The 19,061-nt window shown below is 44.2% G+C and overlaps 1 protein-coding gene across 2 annotated transcripts in view; it reads right to left on the minus strand.

Annotated features, from left to right (window-relative positions):
• Positions 1-557: 557 nt before the first annotated feature.
• The window catches only part of NEURL1B (neuralized E3 ubiquitin protein ligase 1B), a 220,972-nt gene continuing 202,468 nt past the window's right edge, over positions 558-19,061 (minus strand). For both annotated transcript variants that reach the window (XM_045027664.1, XM_045027665.1), the window contains exons 2-5: positions 15,398-15,958; positions 8,909-9,616; positions 6,448-6,573; positions 558-5,460 (exon numbers count right to left, since the gene is read on the minus strand). In XM_045027664.1, the coding sequence (XP_044883599.1) occupies positions 5,216-5,460; positions 6,448-6,573; positions 8,909-9,616; positions 15,398-15,958 (1,640 nt within the window). In that variant the 3' untranslated portion in view covers positions 558-5,215. The remainder of the gene's footprint in view (positions 5,461-6,447; positions 6,574-8,908; positions 9,617-15,397; positions 15,959-19,061) is intronic.

The following is a 19,061-nucleotide window of genomic DNA, read 5'->3' on the forward strand; positions in this document are numbered from 1 at the left end:
AGCCTCGTGTACACCTTGAAGGTAGGTGGCTCAGTAGTGCTTTAGCTGGCTGTTACTACCACTTAGTAACTTCCGTGTGCCAAGAAACTCTTCACCCTTCCACAGAAGTCAGAGGTCAAAGAACTATTTGCTCACTTCATCTGGCCCATGCAGGCTGGTTCTGCTGTATGCACTGTCTAGTTGTAGCTACTCTGTGGTTGAAGCACCTCCCGGCCATTTATTATTAGCTTTTCATTTTTAAATGTTGTTGTACCTACTCTTGGGTCACAGCCTTATGACCAAATTAAACCCCTGCATGCATGCGTTGGGTTCTTACTCTTAATGGGAACCTGTGGCTGCAGCTGAAACAAGACCATGGTCCTATATGTCTCCCTGTGTGTGTATATACCATAGTGAAGACAAGAGCCTCAGCTGATGTGTGGGTTTTTTTACTTCAATGGAGCAGCACCACTTTACATAAGCTGGAGAGGTGGCCCTGCCTTTTGACCAAACAGCAATTAAAAAAATAAATAAAAGAAAATAAAGTTAGTTAAACATTCTTAAAAGCCGGGGAGAACTTGTACAAGACAGTGTTTTATTTGTTTCATAATCAGGTAAAATTATATTAATGTAAAACAGATAAACAGACAAAAATAAAACACACAGCACAGAACACTATGCTATAGAATATAGACGTGGAGAAGTGCAAACCCCTCCCCCATGCCCCTTCCCCCCCCCCACCCCCAACAATCTGCTTTAAAAGTAACAATACAAGATTAACTGTCTTTGAAATTGGGAAAATAAAAATGCTTTTTCTTAAACCGAGGTGGGAGGGGGGAATCCATAGAAACAATTTTCACTCCAATATCAAAAAAGCAGGATTTTCAGTGAACACAGAATTCTATAAAATTACCATTGATTCGTGTTAATTTTTTTTCAAATTTTTTGAAGTTGCTTTAAAAAGGATAAAAAGTGCACAGACACCCTTATAAGGCACAAACAGATCTTCTGTACAAATCATATCAGACTAAAAAATATATATAGCAATACAAGTACAAACAATTAAATTCCTATGAGGCCCCCTTTTTCCTGGGAATCTGAGGCCTCTCTGGATCTCAATTGGAAAATCCTCAACCAACTGAAATAGGTAGGGATACACGTCCACTAATGCGCATTTCACAATCCACGGCACAGCCACACTGTGGACATTAAACTAGCTTAATTACCCTGAATGAATGAGCCCTCTCAGTCTCTGCTGGGTGCTACCCTTTTGGAAATCCATTTGCAGCTGCTCTTCTGGGAATGAAAACCTGTGCAGCATTTTCTCTTCCCAGCTCTGTCCCCTGCATTGACCCATCATCTGAAAAAGATGTATGTCAAAAACACCGTTGGTGGCAGGTGCCATGGCAGTAGGATGGCCACAGGGATGAGTGAATTAAGGAATAGGTTTGGGAGAGCCACTTGGGAACAGCAAAGCAGGGATGGCTCAGTTGTGTTTTGCACCACTTTGCCAAATTATAACACGCAATGGAGGAGGCTGTGTTAGCGGCCCTAGGCTACGTCTTGGTTCTGTCATACTGAGCCAAAGCACAATGGTAAACATAATACGTGCAGTTTTTAAAGTCAATGGGACCAGATCTTCAGCTGGTGTAAACTGTCATAGCGCCATTGACTTAACGGCATTATGACATTTTACACCATTTAAAGATCTGGCCCAAATCTATGCAAGTCTGTGTCGCTCCCTCGTCCCGTCTCTGCTGAGATCAGGCCTCCCTGAAACTAGTTGTTGAAAGGGCAGATTCCCAAGAAATTCCATCAAGTTTGATTTGTAGCCATCCCGTATTCTTTGAGCATAAGCAGCATGCTATTTCTCTCTTTTCTCAGTAACAGCAGTGACGGGACTTGGACTCTGGGATTCTGCAACTGGAGACCAGCTGACCCAGACACAGGAAGGTCTGGTAAGTATCCTCTTCCCTACCACTAATCCACAATCAGAGAGAGCAGCTTCCAGGGACAATGTCTTGGCCCTAACTGTTGGACTGTGAAGGGGGTATTCTGCCACTGGGCTTAAGGCATCAACATGGTGATCTGCAACCTCCCATTGAGATCTTCCGAATCCGGAGACCTAACTAATGGTATTCAGAGCTCCTAAGGTAGAGTCTAATGCCCTTAGCTTATCTTTGGCCAGAAACCAACCTCTCACATCTGCTGAACTAGGGCTCATTAGCATACCCAGAGAGTAGAGTACTTACTTAGGCCTACTAAATCCAAAGCCAAACCTATTTTTTTTCTTCCTACTGTGGGGTTCAAGGAGTCATTTGTGCTGTAAAACTCAGAGAAGCCCTGCTTAGCTGCTGATACAAGAACTTGGAAGCCTCCACAAGAGGCAATGCAATTGCTGTCCTCTGTTGTAATGTTTAATGTGAAGTCCCAGGGGAGGGGCAGGTCATCAGCTGTTGTAGGTTGTAGCTATGATGGTTTACACCATGTCTAGACCTGCTCCTGTCTTTAAGCTGTACCTGGAGTTTTGCAGTTGGTTGATAGTTTAAGGGATGCCATTTGCTTTGTTACATTTATTGTGCAGCATGGTGAGACCCCAAGCAGCCCGCATCCACCTAATGAATCCTCTTTAGAAATCTCAAATCAGGCCAGCCAGGGCGCTAGTATGGAAACGCAGTGCATGAGATCTGAGCTAAGGCTGCAGCGGCTACTCTAATATTCTTCAAGAAAAGACAGTTTTCCTCTTCCCCATGTTTAGCTACCTCAACAGCTGCACATAAGAAAAAAACCAAAGGGGAGTGAGGACACTTTGATCCCTTTGAAGCATTTCTCATTATCTAACAGGTAACCATAATCTGTCTCCATTTGAGCTCTGTTATTCCACCACCAGCTTCCAAAGCACGAGCTGAGCAGATCAAAGCAAGTTTGCTGATGCCGCTCAACTGTGAAGCGCTACAGTTAAAGCATCCAGGTCAAGAACAGCCAAAGACTGAGCGCAACGAAGTGGAGATGGAATGAAACGAGGCCAAAGGGCCCAGGGCCAGAGGAAGAGACCCAAAGAAATAAATGACCTCAAGTAGCTTCTCATGATTCAGCTACTCTAGCCCTGTGGTGCATGTGACTGTTTGGTTTTCATTTCATTTCTAGATTGATAAATGCATCTCTCCTGAGAAAGCAGCTGTTACACACAGGGCTGGAAATGATCACTATGATGGGATTAGACATGCCTCATTTCCACCTCGGCCATCATGACCGCGTCCTTATCGCTTCCGTGTGTACATGAGCTTGGCTGCTACTAGCACAGGGCTGAGTAAAAAAGTCACCTCCAGGCTTTTTCTATGAGCTGACTGAGGGAAAGCGGAGGTGGGCATACAGATGTGTCCATTCTGGGGTACAAAAGACAGAGCCAACAGGAAGTAAGTAGAGCTACATCTACCTCACCTCACTTCATTGTAGTAGTGGGTTTTACAGCCCAGGCAGAATTCCATAGTTTATAGCTGTCTAAAATGAAAACTAAAATCGATTTACCTTTTAAATCCCAGCATCTAATAATAGCCTTCAATCCTGTTTTCAGGAGGTAATGCCAAGTGGGATGCTTGTTAATTTCAATTAGATGCCCTGAACTGCTCACTAAAATAACAGGATTTCCTGCCAGGGCAGAGCCAGCCTAGCCTGTTGCATGCTTTGTGGATAAAACCTTGAGCAGAGGAGAATGCTAATTAAATTGTACTTTTACACAACACTTTTTAAGGACAAAAGGGAAACTTTCTGGAACTTCGAAATACTGAATGTTGCCACTGTCAGCCTCTCTGGTGAGAGTATAACCTTTCTGCCACTGCTCAGAGAGGCCTGGGTACAATAAATGCAGTGGAGGCTGTAAGCTAGTGACTTCAGCTCCATGAGGTTTCTGTAAGACATTTTACTACCAGGGGGGAAAAGATGTAAGTACCATGCTCAGGTGCAGGCTGCAAAGAAGGGATTAAAAGGGATTTAAGTCACAAATGACTGAGTGCTTAGCAGCTGTTAGATGACCCATGAAGATACTGTTTTATGGGGAAAAGCAATGCAATCTATTTTACATTAAGCATTTTACAATTACAAGAATATTAAAGATTTCTCTCCCTCCTGTGCAGACTAGCTACCTGCTCATTTCCTTTGCTCTAGGCTGAGATAATGTAGCTGCGTCTGTCTCTCTTTCATGATCGAAGGCCAGGTGGTAACAGACTACTATGAAAATAACTCCAGTAAATACATTCAAAGGCCTATTAACTAAATTACAACAGTTGCTTTGACTGTATGAGGATCCAAAATAGATTGTATTAGTTCCTCCCCTTGCTAGTACCAAGGTCTGGCTTCAGACAATCTACTGCTATATTGAGTCTTAAGAAGTTGGATGCTTTGCACCTAATCTGCACTTAGTCCTCCTCCCTGCATTCCCCTCCCAATTCCTTTAAGAAGGTGAATGCAAAAGCTGCTTTACATATACACAAACTCAGGGTTCTGTGTTCCCACTGCAAGAGCCAGTGACAATACAGACATCTCAGACTGCTTTGGGCACTCGTTATTCTGGTACAGTTGTTGACACTACAGAGTTCAGATCTTGGGTAAGGAAATGATCTGATTTCTAAACTACTTTGTTCTGAAGTGTAATTTGTAGCCCACACCTATATTCAGTCCCTCACTTGGAATTAAATATTTTTATTCTTTTTACAATATAAAAAGCATTCAGTTTCACCTTTAGCTACTATCCTAGGGCTGATTCTGACTCTGTTCCATCACATGGTGCTGCCTGGACAAGCGCTATCCCCAGTGGCAATTTAAGTTTTCACTCCCTGGGTGTGAAAGCGGAAGCTCCTGACCCAGGTGACACCACAAAGATTAATAAACTCCCTCCCCGCACCAGCACACCCTCCCTAAAAAAAAAAAAAAAAGCCATTGCACAAGAAATTTCTCTTTTGCAGTTGGAAGGGGCCCACACCAGCGATTTGCTGGCTGGCTTCATAGAGCAGCATCGTTTTGAAGCCCTGCCTACTTGGAAGCCTTAGCTTCCGGCCCCATTCAGACCAGAGAGCTCCTCAGCTCAGTTATATCCCTGATTTGTTCTACCAGTCAAATATGGAAACAGACAATGAGCCACTTGGTAACGACCAACCAGCATGACAACCCATAAGCAGGGACGGAAAGGCAGGGTTACTGCTAGCAGAGTTCCTTCCTCCCACGCTGAGGGAGGGCGAGATCAAGGGCGGTATATTTTAATAACATCTTTGATGACTCGTCGGCAGATTGGGCAGCAGGCATTGAGTTGCTTCTTCAGCTTAAGACCACAGGTGTTGCACAGGCACATGTGTCCGCAGGTGTAGATCACAGTGTCCACTTCACTGTCGAAGCAGACAGTGCACTCCCCATTCTTGCTGCTCGAGGCCTCTGGAGGGGGAAAGACGGGAGAGACGGGGGGGCTCAGAGGGGAACTTGGAGCAGTCACTGCAAAGGAGAGGGCGGGAGAAAGAGAAATGTTACTCAATAGCAAGAATGGATCAAACAAGAGGGTTTGATAGTTATATTGTATTATTAGCCACACACCCAATTTAATCATTTTTCCTAGGTATTTCCCTCAATCTCCATCCTTAAATCCTATTGTATGAGCCCTGTATTACCGTACGTATTCAAATGAATCAGATTCAGGTTTACACATCTGGTTACAAGCACAGCATGTGTGTCCATTCACAGCCTGGCAAGAATTTTAAACAGCTGCATGTTTCCCTTGCCCGTAAGAGCGAAGCATCACATTCACAGGCCTGTACATCTGGGTTGGTGCACAGCAACCTGGTCTTTCAGAAGGCCCTACTCTCTCAAAGGAATGTGGCTAAGAGTCAACTCTCATGCAGCGATGAGATGTATTATAATAGTGGCATTTCTGGCTGGGAATGCAGCACTGTACTTCGAGCCACAAGTATTTGCCAGTTATATTACAAGATGAGAAATTCTTGGGAATCTGCCTGAGCTCAAGACAATAGCACTTTGTGCAGTGTTTCCAGGGTGTAAAGTGCTAGCCACACAGTGACTGATCCTCACCCTGGGAGGTGGACAAGAAGTTGTATTTCTATACATAGTAGAGGAAACCAGAAGAATTTAAATGGTTTATGGGGCCACAGAGAACTTCCTGGCTCCCAGTTCCACTGAACCACATTGTCCTGAAAATACACCCTCCTGCTATTTTGTGCATGGTCTCAGAATATTACTCTCTAGGCTGTCACACATTAGCACTAATGCGTATTACACCAGTGAGCTGCCTTGGGAAATCCAGGCTCCTATGTCTGGATTCTGGATTTCCATACACCATGCAGATAGCAGCAATTCTAACTAAGGTAGGGAAGAAAACCTGCTGGGTTGTTCTTGTTTGTTTCCTGACCAGGACGATGAACACATGTCTTCCAAGCTGCAGGGGCGCACCGCAGAGGCCTCCCTTACCTAGTGATGACTCTGAAGCAGACGAGGACCTATTCACGCTGAAGGCCATATCGGAGTCACTGTCATACTGTGAGCCTCCAGGGGATCCTGAGGGAGAGACAGTTCCAGGACTGGACTGGACAGTGCCTGAAGTACAACAGAGTTCAGTCAGTTACAGGTAGAATGGACCTCCCAAGCATCAGTGCTAAATAACCTGAACAGCAGCATCTCTGCTTCACTAGGTACTATATGGTAGATCACACTATGGTAGATACACTCAGTTTCTGAGTTCAGGGTTATTACTTAGCAATTCTAATTGTATTTATTTAAAAGATGAACCTCTGTCTTGGCCCAGAATGTGCTGGACATGCTGCTGAGGACAGTGCTTGTTCCCAGTTCATTCAGCCTGTCTGCTACCCACCTGATCTGACTAGGAACACCTGTCTGAGACAAGAGGCTGCGATTATATCCCTATTTACTTTAATATGAACATCTTTTCAAGCAAAGACAACTAAGCAAACAGTGGCTGGTTGCCTGACATGAACCTATGTCTGCAAAGGCAGCCAGCCTCATCAACTGGGGAGTTGAGAAGAAAATCTTTAAAGCTACATCCAACACAGACTAAGCAAAAGTTTAAAGAGCTACAGCTCTGAGATTTTTAAATGGAAGGTGCTTTAGGATAATCATCAAAATGCAGTGCAATACAAAATGCAGTGCAATACAAAATGCAGTGCAATACATGGAGTGGCTGCAATGTGTTATTTCCACTTAAGTTTAAAATAATTAGTCTGCTTAGGGCAACAAGGGATATAAGCTGCATCATGTCAATGGAAGAGAAGCTTGAGAATTCTCCATCAGATACTGTAGAGAATTGAATTAACCATGTCCTGATAACGACTCACTTGAGGTCCTGTGCAACTTTGACTATACTGTCCTTCTAAGCTGAATATTTACAGGCCCAATTGTGTGCTCACAGATCACTCCCAGTGAAGCTACCAGAAGCTGCATGCACATACACATCTGAGGGTGAAACTGAGCACTTGGGTTACTAAAAATGCATATAAACATTTTTTACCAAGGTAATATTTACTTAGAGAAAAGGCTTGATTCTCTTTAGATACAAGCTGGTGTAACTCAGAAATAACAAATGAAGTCATGGTGACGTTTTAGGGTATGTCTACACTGCACTCTTAGCCTGAGTGATTGATACCTGGTTCTGTGTGACTTGCACTCCGGTTCGCCTAGCCATAATATGAGCATCCTCACTCAAAGCGTTACCCCATTACTGTGTCCAAACTATTTCTTCACTGGCCCGTGGGTGTTTAGGGGCATATCTCAGGGTGCTTTGTGCTGAGATGCTCTAGGATTCTTTCCCAGTCAACTGGATCAATTGCAGGAGAACCTGTCTGTCTCACAAAGGGAACTGTGGGAAGGGTCTTGGAGGACTATCAGCACTCAAGTGATCTTGCCTGAAACTGTACTGCAAAGTGGGTGGGTTCCAGCCCAAACTAAAATACAGCTTGGGCTTTAACCCACCCCACAGCCTTGCAAGCGAGCATGGGTTCAAAACATAAACAAACATGTGCTTCAAGGTTTTATGTCTGGATGGTGGGGGTGGGCAAAACCACATGTAGGAGCACAGGCTAAGGCTACAGTGTAGATGTACCCTTAGAGGCACCTGCTCTAGCTGGAGAAGAATAAGCTGTAGTTATTTTTTTCCTGCCTCATGCATCCAAACTGAAACTGCCACTTAAAGTTCCAGCTCAAGAAACACTGTTGCTGTTGATGACCCAGGGCACACAGAAGAAATAGCAGAGCTAGATATGCAGAGGAAAGAGTATGTTTGCAGTGCTGACAGTCAGACAGAGCCTCAATTTAACTGAGCGAATTGCTTCTAGATGGAGCAGAAAGATGTGACCTCTAAAGCACTCTTTCCTTTTTAAAGAGCGCAGCTGTATTCTACAGCAATGGTCTAAAGTGTGACATCTGATAATGAGTTACTGCAGTGTTCGGGGAGATACCATCTAACAGCGTGATATACATTAAAACCACTGCTGATTTATAAAAATCATCTGTGCTAGTGAGTTCGGTGTTTAATATCCGTCGGCAGGACTAGTGGGCTCATAAAGATTCTCTTGTGAAAAGTATTAAAATACAAAACAGCTTAGCATTAGCCCATGTAAACCGTAAGTCTCATGCAATGGCCTTACATGTGAAGGATATACCTGTTATTTCTTTCCATTTATAAACACAAGCACCCATCTTATTACATGCTTGACAGAGCTGACCACCCTCACTAGGGACCAGATCATGAACTGCTTATTCACAGTGCTTATTCACTGCTTATTGCTCACTGCTTATTCACCTCCTCACAGGAGCATTGCTATTGAAGCCAATGTCACCAGTGCGAATGAGAGGCTCACAATCTGGTGAAATTTCACAAGACACATGCCCCTTCACATTACTTTTAGGCTGCACTTACCTAATATTTTGAGCTGGTTGATTACTCCATGAATTGTGAAAAACACCCAGAGAGACTGTGAGGTGTCCACGCACATAAGCATCCCTCGGCTGACTCCATTCATCCCATGGTGCACTTCTCCATTTGGCAAGACCATGAAGCTGAGGATGTCGCCGCTGCTGAAGACTGGGAATGCTCGGTAAACCACCCAGTACTCCTTGCGGTCCAAGAGGAAGTCCGGATCCGCTGGGAGCTCATTTGTCCGTAAAGTACCTGGATCACAAGAAGTGATGCCAAACGAAAGGGCCCCATGATATGGCAACCCTAGGAGTCCTATTTCCACAAAGAGGCTTTCACCAATGTGCAAAGGCCGGTCAGAAAACACCAAAGTCCTATTGCTTTCTTGCCAATTGGTGCACGCCACCATGCGGTCCTGAGAAAAGGTAACATCAGGCCCGCGGGTGGGGTGGAAATGCAGATCCGTATCCAGAAAGGCGGGCACACCCTGGGCACGCTGCCGTCTGTTTGGGCAACAGGGGATTATGTGGTTATCCATCGAAAGCCCCGGTACCCGACTCAAATTTAGGTTAGCAATTTTGGCCACCACTTGGTTGTTCTCCAGTTCATTGTTATTGAAGTTGGCGGAATCATGACTGCTCTGAGGAAGGCAAGTGCTCAATCGTGCACTACTGAGGTGGGTGGAGGTCATGGTCTCTGCAAACATGCTATCTGTGAGACAATTATGAGAACAAGCTGCATTAGATTCAAGTACTTCCCCCAACCTCCCCTACAGGTCAGCTACATTTAGCTCTCCTGCAGACCTCTGCCCACTGACCATCAATGAGAAAGTGAATGGAGTTCAGCCACTGATTTTTGATGGAGTATGTTAGAAAAACTTATCTGCAACCACCATCAATGATGGAAATCAGATGTCAGCTGCATGGCTGCATCCCTGGGTTATCTCAAGAGTAGCAAGTGCTATAAATCTTATTCATTGAAGTGAAAAGTGCTTACACTGGTAAAAACAGGGTGACACAGTGAACTAGACTGGCAGTTGCAAACAGGGAGGGGTATAAAGGCTTGAAGCCACTCCATACAATATAATTTTCCAGTTCTATCTATCTGCTTTAGTGAGAAATGTCCCAATACCCGGCCCCCCCATCTCAAACTCCACCCCCCCACCCACCTCCCGCCACCCTGTATTCGCATAAGGGTGATGGGAAAGGTAATGCAAGCATAATACATGAATTTTACAGTCCTTTTCATAACTATGAAAATACATGTGAACGCAGACAAATTACACACAAAAAAGTATTTTTTTTTTAAAAGAAACGTGTTCACTTTAACGAAGAGGTCACTGTGTTTTGAAACACATGAGCAAGTCACAGGCTCTGTCAAAAGACCACTTCCCATTTGCTACTGTCTTATCAAGAGACTGACTATAACAGATGTTTATGACCCAGAAACATTAAGACCAAGATAATGTTCAAAGTTGATATTGTGCGTCGATTCCTGTCAAGAGCTGGTCACAAAAACTACATCTAATATATATATTTAAAACAGGAGGAAATTATTTTGATTTTAAAAAAGTCCTCTTACAAAGCAGGGTGAAATCACAGAAGCTCAAGTCTCACAAATCGAATGTGCACTTCAGCCATACGCAACTCCCTGCTGCCTGTGTAATTACTTCTTAGGCAATTATATTGAAACCCAGACTAAATCCAACGCATAAGGCATCAAGACAGAGTGAGCAAACCAGGATTCAATTCATTCTCAAAGATGGAAAAGCATCAGCATCATCCGTGCTGTCTGCTACTTATGGGAGAAGATCTATTTGATTTTTACCAAAGAAGGCAAACACACGAGCCAGTTCAGTGGTTGGAAAAGACAGGATGCCTCGGCTTAGATGCATGATTTCTTTGAGTGGCCAAGCAGCAAAGCCTCAAGCGTAATCTTAATGGCTGGACCAGCTACTTCCAGAAAGGACAGGGAATCTGGCGATAAGTAGAGCTCAGATACAGGATGAAGGACACTTCAGAGCTTCATGATACCAACACTGAAGGATGCAGTCTATGGAGGGGCTCCAGTGCTGCTATATTTGGGCTACATTCCCAGCTTTCCCCATTCCTGCAGTTTTGGAATGGAAATCCAGTGAGACTGGCATGCCTAGTTAACAGACCAAAAGAACCAAATTAAAGAAATACCAGAGGAGTAGCCGTGTTAGTCTGGATCTGTAAAAAGCGACAAAGAATCCTGGGGCACCTTATAGACTAACAGACATATTGGAGCATAAGCTTTCGTGGGTGAATACCCACTTCATCAGACGCATGTAGCCGTATGGAGTGGAAATCCATCCGACATGCGTCTGATGAAGTGGGTATTCACCCACGAAAGCTTATGCTCCAATACGTCTGTTAGTCTATAAGGTGCCACAGGACTCTTTGTCACTTTTTAAAGAAACACCGTAGCATGTAAACCAAGCCGACAAGTAAGACTGGAATAAAGAAACTTCTCACAATTGTCCCTTTGGCATCTGAAACCTTCATTTACTGTCTGTGCATGTTCAGAGAGGCCTTAAAGAGAGGCTTTTTATAATGAGAAGAATTGAGGAGGAGAAAAACGCTTAAACCCAAAGCAAATCCCTCTGTCCAGTCCCTCTCTGCGACCTTTCCCAATGTGCAGAGACCAAATGAGCAGAAGGGACAGACTAATTCAGACAACTTGGCAGTGAAGTCACAATACTGTGCTTAGGCTGTCATAGGCTTTTGTCATATTAATAAATGGTCATGAATGAGAAATTCCACGCTGCATTCTACAGCACCTTTAGTCTCAGGATCTCAAAACATCGTACTTAACCTCCATGCCCCCCGAGAGGTAGTTATTCCTATTTTACAAAGGAGGAAACCGAGGCACAGAAATTAAGGGCCTGAATTTCACAGGTGCTGATCAGCCCCTGCTCCAAGTGAAACTCAGTTTCCCCACCATCACCTAGTGAGTCAGGGCAAGAACTGAGAATGTTGCTTAGTGGCCTGCCTTTCTCAGATCTGGAATGTCTACAGCTCCCATTGACTTCAAGGGGTTTTGTGGGGCACTCGGCATTTTGAAGATCAGGCCAGAGGAGTCCTGATCCCCGGTCCTTTGTTCTGTCCACTACAGCACTGCAGGATGGAACTGGTGAACAAAATATACTATGACAAGAGTAAAGGGTTTTGTTTTTCTAACTAGAACTAGAACTACCGCTGACAATTTAAAAAGCAACATGGACAATGAGGGAAAAAAAACTGTAAGTGGTTAAATAGGTTTGTTGTCCAATATAATATTAGAGTGCTACCGCGGATAGTAGCTACAATTAAGGGATAACTGAATAATAATGCTTCACATGTTTCAGGCAATCAGAGCATGTAGTAGCACTGTGTAAAGTGCTGTTTATAGTTTAGCATTATTTGCTGTAATATAGTAAGTACCATATCAAAAAGGTTCTCGGTCATCGCTGAGCAGGGGCGACTCTAGACATTTCGCCGCCCCAAGCAGGGCGGCATGCCGCGGGGGGCGCTCTGCCGGTCGCCGGGAGGGCGGCAGGCGGCTCCGGTGGACCTACCGCAGGCGTGCCTGTGGAGGGTCCGCTGGTCCCACGGCTTTGGTGGACCTCCCGCAGGCACCGGACCAGCAGACCCGCTGCAGGCATGCCTGCAGGAGGTCCACCGGAGCCGCCTGCCGCCCTCCCGGTGACCGGCAGAGCGCCCCCCGCAGCTTGCCGCCCCAAGCACACGCTTGGTGTGCTGGGGCCTGGAGCCGACCCTGTCGCTGAGTATCTGATGGACTAATCACTTTGGCCAAATCTAAAATATTTGATCTGGTGCCCATTCAATACATCAGAGGCACCTTCTTAGAAAAAATAAAAGCTGTGGATATTCGGATTAAATCAGCTGATCAGTAGAGAAGGGGTTGGTGGTGGGGAAAGAGGTTGTACGTAAATTTTAACTGAACTTCAGTTTTGGTGCATGCTAGTTTGAAATACGACTCCAAAATTCACGTGAATCTTGAATGTCTTTTTAAAAAAACTTACGAACATTACATGCATCGCTTCTATGGAGCTTCATTTAAGAGTCTGCTTAAAACAACCAAATCCTCTTTTGCAATTGCGTCCACTGAAAGTGACAAAACTCAAAAGCCTCCCTTGCAAACCAAATCTGAAGTCACAGATGAACACAGTGACTTGGTTAAGGTCAGCATTTTGGTACCACCCGTCAGGAATACGCTATTGCAGATAGCCCAGCAGCACCTGGGAAACATGCAAGTTTTATGTTAATGTTCTTAGAACACTTAACTGGGAGATTACATCACATCCAGTACTGCCATGCCCAGTGCTTTGTAAATGTATGGGAATGGCCTTGTTTATACGAGCAAAGATAAGTCAGCTCTGGCTTGCGAGCACAGTCTGTTGAGCTGTAAATCTACGGAGGCTGACTGAGCCAAAAGTTATATCACCTGTAATACAGGAGGACAAAAGGCTATGTCGAGAAACACGACCTTAAATCTCTTGTCTAAATGGAAGAGTTTAGCGGGGGGGGGAGGGAGGAAAGGGACCCAAAGCTTAGAAAAGGTTTCCAAACTCTTAGAAAGAAAATGACGACACTGCTGTCCCCTGGCTGATAAGCGTGGAAGCTGGCCTCTCTTGTGTTTAGGTGCTGTGCTTTCTAAAAAACCCTTTGATAGCACTGGAATGTAACGTGAGAGGCTCTAAGTGGCCCTGATAGGAGATAAAATATATAAACTGCAGCCTCAGACACAGGGGCTGGGGAAGGGGAATAGGACACGCTTGGAGGATGAGTCATAGCATTTCACTGGACCACTACAACTGGGTGTCTGAAACAGGAACAGAGGAAGCCTGATTCAACTGACTGTCTCTTCAGTCACCGATGCACCCTGCTCCAAAGCAGCATGCTATTTCACTCCAGTGCAACATAACCGAGCACACTTACAATAAATATTTTTGTTTTCCTGGCCTAGTGTAATCAAGAGAAACCTGCTAGTGAGATGTGCTGCAAGACACAATGAGCAAATAAATGGAAGAGATAATCAAAATTTTACTGGGACCCTGTATGAATATTGAGTACAAACCAGTCATGGACTGGCTAAGAACTAGAATTGGGACTGTAAAGAGAAATTAAAAATCAAATTTCTAAAGGAAATGCAAGCTTGAAACTAAACGTTTAAAGGAGTCGAAGGAAAGATGAATAAAACTATGTGTGTTTTACTTGACTAGAGGTTGACTGTTTACTAAGGAACATGATCACCATCAATATATATTTGTAAGGTCTATACTCCACAGAGGAAATGCAGTTTAACATGGCACAAAGAATGATTACAACACAGCCAGATGCAAGGTGAGACACGTAGGAACAAAGAATGTGGGTGACACTGATAAGATAGGGGCTGTATTCTAGAAAGCAGAGAATCTGAAAATGACTTAGGGGTCATGGCAGATAACCAACTGAACATGAGCTCCCAGTGCATTGCATCTATCGGAATTCTGTGTCCAGCTCGGATGTTCATACTTCAAAAAAAGGATTAAAAAATTGGCAATGTTTCAGAAAAGAGCTACAGGAATGATTCGAGATCTGAAAAACATGCCTTATCGCAAGAGACTAAAGAAGTTTAATATATCCAAGTGAAGGTGTAGAATGTAATCAAGTCACCTCTACAAGTACCTACATGAGGAAAAGATTTTTGATTGTAGCAAATGCTCATCTAACAGAAGAAGGAACAAGAAGATTCAGTGGTTGGAAGCTGAAGCTAGACTAAAAATAAAACAATGCATCTTAACCATCAGGTTAATTAACCATAGGAACAACTTACCTAAAGATGTAGTGACTTATCTCAAGTCTTTAACTAGAGAGACTGGGTGTCTTTCTAAAAGATAAGCTATAGCTCAACAGAAGTTACGGGCTTGCTGCAGAAATTATAGGATAGGGTTCTTTGCCCTGTGTTAGGCAGAAGGTGAGACTATGTGGTCTCAGAATGGTCACTTCTGGCCTTTAATCCCATCATCCATAGATTTCACAGATTTTAACTACCAAAATGGAAATTGAGGCTGGGTATCGGGGGGGAAAGAAATTACAGAATAAGCAGTGACATCTATTAGATTGCAGAATTGCTTCTCAAGAGAAACACTAGACATGCCATTACTCGAGAGGTTTAGAACCAGAGTGGACAGAGCACTGGAAAATATACTTTAGGGAGCTACATTACTCTGGCAAGGGGATGGACTGTATAGGATTCATGAGAGCTTTCCAATCACTAACTTCTAAGAATCAGGGAGCTCCCTGGATCCCTGCTGCTGGCAATACTGAAATGTTCACGGTGCCAGTCACAAATTGTTCATGCTTAAGCCTGTTTTTAGGAACATCAGGTAAGATGTGCCATGTTTGCTTCCTCCATGAAGATGCAGCTGGCTTTACAGAAAGCATGACCCATAGGAGCAAGCCCATGCAGAGAAAGTACACTCACCTAGGATTTGCACTTCATGGGTAATTCCATAGACATCTATCAGCCCCCAGAGAGGCCCAGAGACCTTAATGCCACAGTGAAACAATATTGGCTCCTCATCGTTAATACTATAGAAGACTCTCCCATGGCGGTCGACCCAGAATCCTAGGATATTGTCCCTCAGTGCGAACCTCTCTGGCAAAGCTTTAGCCCAGAATCCAGGTCGAGTCACCAAGTCGGGGCAGGCATACTTTGGTATGTCATCAGAGCTCATCTGTGATGGGTCGTGGATGGTGAAGCCAAAGCGAAGTGCCCCGCTCCACCCATGGTGCACGGCCACCAGCTTGAGCCGCACCTTCTCATAGAGGTGGATGGGCCGGTTGGTGAAAGTGACCCCATTGCAGAAGCTATTCCTCCGGGTGGCCTTGCGGGAGTGGGCATCCAGACGGACGTTCTTGCCCTTGGCTTGGGAGTGGAAACGCGGGGGCTCCGCAATGGTGAGGACAGAGCGCCTTCCATGGCTGCTGTTGGGCAACGTGTAGTAAGGTCTGCTGGACACAGAGCGAGCCTGGTGACTTGCGTCTGCAAAAGGAAACAATAACGGCATGGTTAGGCACATTTAGCCTGAGTAACCTGCACTAGTTCAGTTTGTGAAACTAGGTGAGTGGCTTTACACTCACATTAAAATGGAGCATTGCATGCTGGGGGGACCTGTTGTTTCTGGGCTTAAAATGCTTCACTCCCAGCTGCACCTGGCTCTACTTTCTGCAAGTTATGCAAATTTAATGCAAACCTGACTCCTGGCAACCTGCATTTGAGGAAATTTGGTTTTACACCTTCTGAAGCTTAAAAAATAACATTCTCATATTCCTACTAGATTTGTTCTATTCCATTTGGAAAACAGCAGTACCTTTGGCTGAGTGTCTAACTGATCTGCACTGCCTTAAGGAATAATGTTTGTTAGGCTCAGGGCTCCTGGAGAGGGTGCACAAAGTATTGATTTCCATGGGACACTCATGCACACAGTTTCTTAGCAGCGGAGTTGTACCTTTTGAAAAATAAACCAAGGTATTTAGAATCTGGAGTATCACATCAGCCTAGCGTTTTTCGAAAATGTTAAAAGCTCTGCTTGAAACCATATATAGATTCAGACGTCAGATGCGGCTGGCACATAAAGGAGCCAAAGTGTCTTTCACAGAATAACAAAACAATCATGAGACACTGCATTTATGCCGCATCTCCCCCGTTTGAAAATCTCTAAGTGCTTTATGAGCAATAATTGTTCTTGTTAGCCTCACAGAACCCCCACGTGGTAAGGAAGTATCACCACCCACATTTTACAGAGAGGTGAATGGAGGCCCAGAGTTTGTGGGCTTGATCCTGCACTATTTTAGTCCCTGGGAATTTTGACACTGATTTCAATGAGAGCCTGTTCAGGCACTACGTGCAGATTACACAGTGAGTCGAGGACAGAGATGGGAATAGAACATAAATTTTTCTTCCAGTCTTGAGCCTCAACTGTACGATTTGGGAGGCAGGGACTGTCTTTTTGTTTTGCATTTGTACAGCACCTAGCACTGTAGGATCCTGGTCTATGACTGGGGCTCCTGGGTGTTACCACAATACCAATAAATAGAGTGACCAGACACCAACTGTGAAAAATCGGGATGGGGGTGGGGGGTAATAGGAGCCTATATAAGAAAAAGACCCCATAATTGGGACTGTCCCTATAAAATCGGGACATCTGGTCACTCTACCAATAAAGAATACAGACGAACAACAGAAAAGCTAACTACAGGATCAACCGTTCTTCCCATCTCCCCCTCCTTTTGGTTCTGGTTGTAAATGTAATCAATATTTCATACACCTTTTAAAAGATACAAAATCAGACACAAAAAGGAAACTGAAGGAAAAATGTCTGAATGTTCGGTGCCAGCTATATTAAATAGAAAACCTACAAACACATTGATTTTGAAATATTTTGCCACATGTGACTTTTTTTTTTAAAATTGGACTTTCCCTCAAGCTGTTTCCTCCCTGGGCGTAAGCTATGGCTTCTCCTGGTGTCAGGAAGAGTGTCATGGGAAGCACTTGCTAATGGATTCCTTTGTTTTCAAGAGAACATCAGACGATACTAAAAACTCAATTTGGAAGAGCTGGCAGGAGATCTGCAATCATGACACCTTTTTGCAAGTGAAAATATAATGGACACTGCCATGACAGCCCCATACTTTCATTCGCTTTTTGAACGATCCCGTGCTCTACACAACAACAGCTTGACAGTCCAGGGTAGCAAAAGGCTTGGATGGAAGAAAAAGGACAAGGGCGAATAACAGAAAACAGGATTACAGCTCATGAGGAATCAATTCAGCTCCTGCCATTTCCATGAAAAGAGTCCTAAATATTAAAGATCAGAGGCCCAGAACCAACAGATAAACAGAGTGGTCTCTGGTACTGCATGGGGCAATTGCTGCCCTATAAACAATGCCTGTCAAATCCCCTGTGCTCCAATTACTAAAACCCTGTGAATTTACTGGGCTGGACACACACTCAGGTGTTCCTGGCAAGATGTTTCCCATTGAAGTCAATAGAAGTTTTGCCATTAGCATCCGTGAGACTAGGAGGAGGCCCTCAAGAGAGATCAAGAGTAAAAAATGCAACACATACGGTTTTAAATCCATTTGATGTGTGTGCGCACCTTGCCCACCTGGCTGCAATCTGTTATCAGTTATGCCCATTGGTGTACAGAGCATAAACCTTTCTCAGTGCCACACTTAAAACGGGCTGAGTTCTTGGCTTGCGTATAGGATGTACCAAATTCTTTAATCTCCTATGAAGTCAGATGCTCTAATACATACACAAAATTCCCCTCGGAGCATCGTCTGAGTAAGGACAGCAGCTCAGTCCCTTGAGGATTTTAAATTGCACTCACCAATGAAGAATTTTGTTTCACTCCTCCTTAAAAGCCCAGATACAGAAGACAGCTGCTACTGGCACTGATCCAACTGTTGTAACGTGGGTGGCGCTCCATGCGTGCAGCGCCAAATGTTCTAAACAAACTATTTTGCTGCAGAGAGAATGTGATTTTGGTTCCTTCAGCAAAGTGAGGGACACTGATACAAACACGCGCAGACCAGCAGCTAGCGTGTAAAAATGCAGCTACCAACGGCGGTCAGAAAACTTTAACATTCTTACTAAGAAGCTGGAGTTGGACATTTACCAACTTCAAAATGTGTCTTGGAGCAACAATGCAATCAATCAGCCTCAACAAGGACCACCCCACCTTGAGGCTGGCAAAAACATTTTCAAAACTAATGTTAAATATAGTCTATAATCCTCTGATCTGTATTTTCCAAATGACTGACAACAAAATCCAGGAGGGAAACAGTATATTGCCCTCAATTTAGGTTTACTTTGGTAGGGAGTGGGAAGGAGAGCTTTTGTTCACCTGCTCCTTTCTAGCATCACAAAAATCCACAGGTTTTTGCAAAAACTTTAACATCGGCTTTCCTAGTGCACAGAGTTGGTGAACAAAGGCAACACTCATAGAAACTGAGAACTAGAACAGCATTTTTATAAGTGAGTTATCTTACAGTATTTTCACCACATGTACTTATCACACAACTTTCAAAAGCAGCAACAGAATGAAAGGGGAGTGTCAGTTATGTCAGTTCAAAGGATGGAA

The sequence above is a fragment of the Mauremys mutica genome, chromosome 8, assembly GCF_020497125.1.
Source record: "Mauremys mutica isolate MM-2020 ecotype Southern chromosome 8, ASM2049712v1, whole genome shotgun sequence".
In the NCBI taxonomy this organism is placed as follows: Eukaryota; Metazoa; Chordata; order Testudines; family Geoemydidae; genus Mauremys; species Mauremys mutica.